The sequence below is a fragment of the Passer montanus genome, unplaced genomic scaffold (assembly GCF_014805655.1).
Source record: "Passer montanus isolate IOZ18808 unplaced genomic scaffold, ASM1480565v1 scaffold183, whole genome shotgun sequence".
Taxonomy (NCBI): Eukaryota; Metazoa; Chordata; class Aves; order Passeriformes; family Passeridae; genus Passer; species Passer montanus.
Genome location: NW_024365715.1, coordinates 77,661 through 86,447, shown reverse-complemented (window position 1 = coordinate 86,447; position 8,787 = coordinate 77,661). Strand labels below are relative to the sequence as shown.

The 8,787-nt window shown below is 53.9% G+C and overlaps 1 protein-coding gene across 1 annotated transcript; it reads left to right on the top strand.

Annotated features, from left to right (window-relative positions):
• The first annotated feature begins 1,566 nt into the window (after positions 1-1,566).
• Positions 1,567-8,328, top strand: AQP2 (aquaporin 2). The gene is made up of 4 exons (XM_039705767.1): positions 1,567-2,001; positions 4,400-4,564; positions 5,298-5,378; positions 6,305-8,328. The coding sequence occupies exons 1-4, from the start codon at positions 1,636-1,638 to the stop codon at positions 6,518-6,520; spliced, it is 828 nt and encodes a 275-aa protein (XP_039561701.1). The 5' UTR covers positions 1,567-1,635; the 3' UTR covers positions 6,521-8,328.
• The last annotated feature ends 459 nt before the right edge of the window (positions 8,329-8,787 follow it).

The following is an 8,787-nucleotide window of genomic DNA, read 5'->3' as shown; positions in this document are numbered from 1 at the left end:
CGGGACACAGTCCAAGGGAGGATTTTCAGAGAAAAAGGTTTTATTGGACCTTGTTCCCATCTTGTTCAGACTCAGCCATGGGCTGGACTTGTTTCTCCCACAGTCCCTCACTTGTTAAGAGTGATGTTCCCAAAAAATATATATTCTCTCTTTTTTTAGAGGGAAGAAAAGGGAGAGGGAGAGGAAAGGGGAGGGGGGAAAGAGAAGGGAAAAGGGGATGGAGGAAGGGGGAAAAAAGGGGGAAGGGAAAAAAAGGGAGAAGGAGAAAGCAAAGGGGAAGGGGAAAGAGGAGGAGGAAGAAAGAGAGATAAGAAGGGGGAAGGGGGAACACAAGAAGAACAGTTCCATTGGAAGGGACCTACATCCATTCTCTGCACCTCCTGGAGTTCTGTTCCTACCTGTCATGGAGAAAAGAACCTTCACAAACCCCTGTGGGTCCCTTCCAGCCTGAGATACCCCATCATCCCATGATATAATCCCAGCAATAAGGAACATTGGCCACCAGTCCCATGGCACTTGCATAGCTCCTCTGGAAGGGAAAAATACTCCGTTTATTGTAGAGCAAGAGACTCTGTTAGAGCCCAAACATGGACACTTGGTCCTGCTGCTCTGCATCCCTCTGGGATAAAATGATCCCACCTCAGAGCCGGCTCTGGGGAGGAAAAACCAGCTCCTCAATCTCCAGTAAAGCCACCAACCCCAGTGACGAGGTGAGGAAAAGGTTTTGCAGACATCCCTCAGGAATGGGAAATGGAGAAAAGGGAAAATAAACTTTCTAGCAAGGAGCAGATGGGAAGAACCAAACCCCAGAGAAGAAATTCTCACTCTGGGATTGACACCGAGAACTGAAAGGATGTTTATGAAGAGCAGAGTTGACCAAAATGGCCATAATCAGGGTACAGTTGGTGCTCCAGCCCTGGGGTCACATTTTCACATGGGAATTTCTGACAGTCTTCACTGAGATTGGTTCCCAATTTTCTGGGTAGGAAATCTGTGCCTGGGCTGCAAAATTCTGGTGCTCTGGGTAGCTGAGCTGTAGTGAATCCCTTTTGTGCCTCCCCCGCACTCACTCTTCATGGAATCATGGAACATCCTCGGTTGGAAGAGACCCTCAAGGATCATTGAATCCAACTCCTAGCCCTGCACAGAACACCCCCAGGAATCCCTCCATGCTCCTGGATTTTCCTGGTTGTTAAATCACAGCCCACAGCCTGATTTTCAACACAACCCGACCTCAACTCCAGCTCCACGGACCCCCCCCCAGCTTCCTGCCCTCTCCATGCTCCCAGGTCCAGCTGCAAGAGCAGCTCTGGGGATTGATCCCAGGTAAGGAAGCCCAGGAGAAGGGGAGCAGTCCTTCCAGCACTGCTGGAGGCTGATCTACGACCTCCCCAGGGCGGCGAGCGCTGCATTCCCCGGCTCTAATAGAAGGGGCAGGATCTGATGTTCCCTCAGCTGGAACACAGCAGGAAAAAAGCATCAGATTTCCCGGGACCGTGATCCCATCCCCTTCAGCAGCTGATCCTGTGCCCCCCCCACCTCCGGGTATATAAATGTCATCCCAGGTCACCCTCAGGGACACAGCAGGAGGTGGCACTGAGGACGCTGCGGGCAGGATCGTTCCGGGGAGCATCCATGATGTGGGAACTGCGCTCCATCGCCTTCACCAGGGCCGTCCTTGCGGAATTCCTGGCCACTCTGGTCTTCGTCCTCTTCGGCCTGGGCTCGGCCCTGAACTGGCCCTCGGCGCCGGCCCCCAGCACGCTGCAGATCGCGCTGGCCTTCGGCCTGGCCATCGGGACGCTGGTGCAGGCGCTGGGCCACGTCAGCGGCGCCCACATCAACCCCGCCGTGACCCTGGGCTGCCTGCTGGGCTCGCAGCTGTCCCTGCTCCGTGCCCTCTTCTACGTGGTGGCACAGCTGCTGGGCGGCGTGGTGGGCGCTGCCATCCTGCACGAGGTCACCCCGGCCAGCGCCCGCCAGGGCCTGGCCCTCAACAAGGTGAGGCGGCGGCACAGCGCGGGCTGGCAGGCTGAGGGGAGCCTGGCAGGGGCTGGGGAGACTGAGGGGTGGCAGGAAAAACCCCCTCAGCTGGCCCAAGACCTCCAGCTGGGGATCCCAGAATTCCCCAATATTCCCATGATTCCCCAAGATTCCCATGGGATTTTCCTTAGAGAACCAAGAGAAGCCCAAAATCAGAGGAATTCCATGGGAGTTTCATCCCAAATCCACCCAAAAAATCCCTAGAAGCCCCCTCAGCTGCTCCAAAACCTCCAGCTGGGGATCCCAGAATTCCCAGAATTTCCAAAAATTCCAGGGATTCCCCAAAATTTCCACTGGGATTTTCCTCAGAGAACCAAGAGAGGCCCAAAATCAGAGGAACTCCATGGGAGTTTCATCCCAAATCCACCCAAAAAATCCCTAGAAGCCCCCTCAGCTGCTCCAAAACCTCCATCTGGGGATCCCAGAATTCCCAAAAATTCCCATGATTCCCCAAGATTCCCATGGGATTTTCCTCAGAGAACCAGGAGAGGCCCAAAATCAGGGGAATTCTGTGGTAATTTCATCCCAAATCCACCCAAAAATCCCTAAAAACCCCCTCAGCTCCCCAAAACCTCCTGCCAGGGATCCCAGAATTCCCAAGATTCCCAAAAATTCCCAGAACTCCCAGTGAGGAAGCCTCTGAATGTCACAGCCCAGCACCTGCTGGACCCTGCTGCTCCAAGGGTCCTGCCAGGGCCAGCGATGAAGGCAGGACTCACCTTCCTCCTCCTCTGATTTTATGGCTACAATTTCCTGAGGTCCATCAACTATTTCCCATTGAGCCACTTCTTCCACCTGGGAAATTTTTGCTCTTTTCATATTGGTGCCAAAAATGTCCCCTGTTTTTGGGGCTAAAGCCAGAGGAAGGATCCAGCCAGCCACAGACTCGTCCCTTGGAGTCACAACCATCTCATTTTTCCCCAGGACTGTACTCAGAGGATTTGGATTCTGGGGGTCCCAGGGGTTTAAGGAAGGACACATCCAAAACACCCCCTCTCCATCCCTCTTGTCCCAGGCTCATCCCAAGTTCCCCTCAGGTGTGGGCACAGGCAGCCTTTTCCTGGCTCTGCTTTGGCCAAGCCACGATTCCCAGGTTGCTGAAGTGGTGGGGGAGAGATTTGGAGAGAGATTTGGGTCAAAGTTGGGATTTGGGAGAGAGATTTGGGTCAAAATCCCAGACTTTCCTTAGGTTCAGCTCATTGCCTCCCACTGTGACGGGATGATCACACCAGATCCAGCTGGTTCATCCCAAAACCCAACACACGGATTCCCTCCAGCTTCACAAGGATCTCAGGCTGGTTTCAGACAGGGAAAAAATAAAGCCAGGGAAGCTTAGGATGCCCATGGGGGATTCTCCAGTGGCATCCTGGCCTCCAACAGCCCCTTCCCCACAGGAGGGGGAAAAGGAAATGAAACCCAGGGATTCACTGTCCCCTCCCAGGGGGGCACAGGCACCTGCCAGGATCAGCATCACCCAACCCCAAGGGAGCCAGGGAGGAGCAGGGAGCTGGGCTGGGAAGCAGCACATGGAAATTGCCTTTCCCCTGGCAGGGAGGCACTGCCAGGACTCAGCAGCACTGCCAGAGTGATTAAGAGGGTTAAAAAGAGGGAGTTTTTTGTGGTTTAATGTGAATGAGGGGATTTAGACTGGCAGTGACTGATGGTAATAAAAGCGGGAGGTTTAAGGGAGACTCAGACTGCTCAGCTTTGTTGGTTTACAGCTCAAAGTGGGAACTGGGGATTTTGAGAAGGCTTTTTTCCCCTGTGAGCTGTTCATGGTGTGGCTGCCCGCACAGATTATCCCTGTAAAAAGGGAGGGAAATACTGGGGAGAATAAAGAACATCTGACTCCGGAGCTTGGGCAGAAGGTCACTCAGGACCTTCCTGGGATTGCCTGGGATTAGATTTGGGAGGGGAGAAGGAAAGAAGGGACTGAGTAGGAGATGGGTTACCACCAGGATCAGCTCCAGATCACACCTGACAAATTCTCTGAGTCAAAAAAGTGTGGAAAGAAAATTTTTTTTCTTTTTTTTCATGCCAAAATATTTATTTTCGATGTCTTCAAAATGCAACTTGCAAACTTTTCCAAAAGGCATTTTGAGTAGGAGGAAAAGAAAAAAAAATAAAAGAAAAAAAGGAAAAATACCAAAAAATTGCCAATAAAATTTCCTGAGAGGTCAATCAAGCATTTCCCATTGAGCCACTTCTTCTACCTTGGAAGATTTTTCTTACTGGTGCCAAAAATCTCCCCTGTCTCCTTTGTCCCCCCCTGATTTTGGATTCCTCCTCCATATTTCCTCCATACCTCCATACTCACAGAACCTGGCCTTGGAACATGTTTTTCCTCCCATTCCAGCTGAACAATGAGACCACGACGGGGCAGGCGGTGACGGTGGAGCTGTTCCTCACCTTCCAGCTGGTCCTGTGCGTCTTTGCTTCCACAGACGAGCGGCGTGAGGACAACCTGGGCTCCCCTGCCCTCTCCATTGGCCTCTCTGTGGCCGTGGGGCACCTCCTCGGGGTGAGTGGATGGGCCAAAACTCGGTGCTTTTGGGGTTCTTTTTTTGTTTATGCCCCAAGTTGGTTTGGCTGCATCTCCAGGCTTGGCAGGGAATGTGTAACCCATGGTTTTCCAGTAGAGAGAGGGAAAAATCCCACTGAAGACATGGGAGAGCTGTGGCCTGAGCTCAGCCTTTATTTGGCATTAAAAACTTGATTTTCTGGACCCTGCCTCTCCTTGAGTCCCACTGGGAGTTCCAGGGATCTGTGGGATCTCTCCTGGAGTGAAGACGTTCGCCGCTGGGGCTCCCAAGTGCAGGATGAGCCTGGGAAGTGTTTGGGATGGACACTCAGGGAAATCCCACCTGGGTCACGGCCCAAAGCAGCCCCCACCCCAGTGCACGCAGGAGAACGCTGTTGGTCACACCACACCTCCCATCCTCAGCACTCCACGAGCCCCTGTGTCCGTGGGACCATTCCTCTCCTGTCCTCAGAGGCACGAGAGGGAATTTTCTGCAGGACTGGGAGCTCATCCCTGCAGGTCCTGGGGCTGCAGCACAGCAACACTGGGACACACAAGCTCAGACACCTCACAGTGCTGACTCAGGTGGAGGCAGCTCCTGGGATCCCTTTTCCTGGAACAGGAATGCTGAAGGGTGAAGCAGCAGCTCAGCTGTCACCCTAATGACACCCCAACATTTTAAAAATGGGATAGAAGGGCTCAGTGCTGACAGAGGCCGTGGTGTTCCCGGCAGATCCGTTACACCGGCTGCTCCATGAATCCCGCCAGGTCCTTCGCCCCCGCTGTCGTCGTGGGAGACTTCAGCGACCACTGGGTGAGAACTCGGCTCCGGGGGTTGGGTTGGATGAGGCCCCCTCACTGCCAATATTCCTCGAAACTCACCAAGCCAGACAAATTCCGGGCATTTCCATGCCAGCTCCCAGCTGGAGGAGAGATGGAGAGATTAGGAGAAGGAGGTGGGGCTGCTGGGTGCTTAATTGGCTTTTCCAAACTCCAAAGTGGGAGCATTGCAACAGGATCAGGGTGTGAGGTCTGTTGACATGACTTGGCACAGGGAACAAAACCAATGGAGAGCGCAGCTCTTGCCAGTCCTGGGGAACTTTCCTGGTTCCTGGATCTAGGTGCACTTTGGGAACACTCCCTGGCTCCCCAGGGAATGGCCATGGCTCTGAGCCTGCCAGAGCTCCAGGAGCATTTCAGCAATGCTCTCAGGCACAGTGGGGTTGGTGGTGGTTGTCCTGAGCATGTCCAGGGAGAATTTTCAGGATCCTTGTGGGTCCTTTCCAGCTAAGGAGATTCCATGCTTTTATTGTTTTCGTCTATAAAGAGCCTGGCTGGAGGCAGAGCTGTGGTGGCTCCTGATGTTTCCAAAGTGTCTGGCCCAGGCTGGTGCCTCCACCTCCTCCTCCTCCTCTTCCTCCTCCTCCTGCTCCTCCTCCCACAGCAATCCATGAGTGGGTAGGAAAATGCTCCTCCAGATGATGCCACATCACTCAGCACGTTCACAATGGGCCTGTCATTGATGCAGAGTCTGAGCAGAGGGGGAATGGTGGAAGAGGATGGTTGGGAATATCCTGGCACTGGAGGGGAGCTCAGATCCCCAGCGATGGCCAAAGCAGAGCTGATTTTGTGTTTTGCTCCCAGGAAGGAACACAAGCCCCTGGAATGCCCCTCAGAGTTCCTCCCCACCCTCCAGCGCCAGGCTGGGTTTTGCTCACCCCACTTTTCTCTCCTCTCCAGGTGTTCTGGGTGGGCCCCCTGATCGGGGCTGCAGCAGCTTCCATCCTCTACAACTACGTGCTGTTCCCTCAGGCCAAAACCCTCTCGGAGCGCTTGGCCATCCTCAAGGGCTGCGAGCCCGAGCAGGACTGGGCCGAGCGCGAGGCGCGGCGGCGCCAGTCCGTGGAGCTGCACTCCCCCCAGACCCTGCCCAGGGGGATGTCTGAGAAGGTGTAGCCAAACCTCTCCCTGGGCCGAGAGAGGAGCTGGAAACCTCTGGCACGGTTTTAGTGCTCGTCCAGAGGAGCATCTCACCTCTCCCCTCTCTCCCTTCGTTTCTCCTGGGGCGCTGAAGTTGACTCCTCTCCCGGGGAGATGTGCGCTGGTCCCACCCACCTCATGTCCCCAGCTCCCCCCATGCCCGGGGGGTTCTGATCTGGGGGAGAGCCAGTAAATCCCAACCCCGCAGGAACGAGGGATCTCCCCAGGATGCCCTCTTCCACGTCCCCCTCGCAGGACACAGAGCTTGGCCCAGGCTGTTCCCTCCCGGAGAGCTCCAAGGAGCCTGAAGAGTGTTCATTACCCTGGGTGTGGAGGTTGCCACCCGATGCCTCATTGCTGCTGCGCTCTGCTCCCGTCTCGGGTCCCTGCTGGGCTCTTGGCTCACACACAGGAGCAGGAGCAGGAGCAGGAGCAGGAGCAGCAGCAGGAGCAGGAGCAGGCGCGCTCACTCTGAGCCATGAGTCCCACACATGACAGGTTCTGCTGTGAAAGGGACCAAAATGCCATTTCCCACCCGCCACGGGGCACAGAGGTGCTCCCACAGGGGCTTTCCTGGGAAGATGGGACTGGAAGCGTGGCCATGAGTCCCTGCAGGCCCCACTGGGGAGCACTTGCAAATTCTCCCTCCTGTGAAACAACAAACCCGGGTTACAGCCCAAACTCATACCCACCTTATTGTTGGGCCAGGGTTGTCCTTCCTCTCTCTCCCTGATTTTCCCTTCTTTCATCTGGTCCTGTTCCCCTTGGACGCTCAGATCACCTGGAACGATTTCACAGCCAGCGTGTTCCAGGTGTGAAGAACCAGAATCATGGAATGGGTTGGATGGGAAGGGACCTCAAACCCCACCCAGTCCCACCCCTGCTGTGGGCAGGGACACCTCCCACTATCCCAGGCTGCTCCAAGCCCCGTCCAACCTGACTGTGGACACTTCCAGGGATCCAGGGGCAACCACAGCTGCTCTGGGAAATCCATTCCAGGGCCTCCCCACCTTCACAGGGAGGAATTCCTTCTCATCTCCATCACTTGCTTCTCACAGCCCTTTTTCATGGCTGCATCACTCCAGACCCTCCAAACCCCTCCCACACCTTCCCTCTGCCCTCTCAGGACCTGGTCATCGTCCTCAGCCTGGCCAAGGAATTTGGGTTGGTCTTGGGTGAACTTTGCTCTTTCAGCCATTGATTTAACCCCATTTCACTTGCTCTGCCCCAAGTTCTCCATTCCCAGAGTGGATCCCAGCAGTGTGTCCAGCATTGCCCCACCAGTGTCAGCCCCACCAGGATTTCTCTGGAAAAGGTGTTATGGGAATATTCAGTGAGACTGGGCCCAATTCCAAATCATAGGGGTGATTTATGGATCATTCTGGATCATTTCCCTCCCCCTGTTCCGACAGGGAACCCCTCACCAGAGGATGCTCTTCACTCTGCTCCACTGGCACCATCCCCTCCTCCCATCAGATCCATCCTTGCCTTCCTCCCCGTGCTCTTCCTCAGATGTTGGAGTGGCTGTTGCTGGAGGGGTGAGGAGGGAGCCCAGCTTTGATCTGGCCCAGACCTGGTGTTTATCCACAGCCAATCCATGCAAATACCCGCAGAGGGCTTTGCCAAGGCAGCACTTCCAGCCCTGGTTTGATCCACCCAAAACCAGGGATTCTGCTTCCCTTTGCTCCTTGATGGTGAATTTGAATTTTAGCTCAGAAGAGGCTTCTCAAAAATTCCCTCTGTTCTCAGCAATGGCAATAAATCAATCCCAGTGTCAAATTGTATTTCTGTTATCAAACGCTCACTTTTAAAAGTCATATGGGGTTTTTGATGCTTTTTTAAAGGAAAATTAATCCATGTATGTGTGCAGGAAAATCCCAGCGGACTTTTCCAGAAGTCACCCTGAGCATGTTCTGCTGCAGAAAAAGCCACGGTTGAATTCAGTTATTTATTTAAATTAATGTTGGTGCGTTCAATATCTCTTCTCCAGATCGAAGCATTTCATTTATTATTTACCCTGACAATGTTTAAATCTCACAGGGCATGAACCTGAGGTTTAATGTCTGGTAATGGCTCTCCTCTTTCCCATTAAGTGCTTTAAATTCCCTTTTACCACCTGAATTCGGACACAGGGATCAAATACTGACACATTTATAGAAAGTACTGACACATTTATGGTAAATAATAGCTATAAAGTCACCTCCTAGACCCCAAACCCCTCAGCCAGGGGGCTGAAGCAGCCC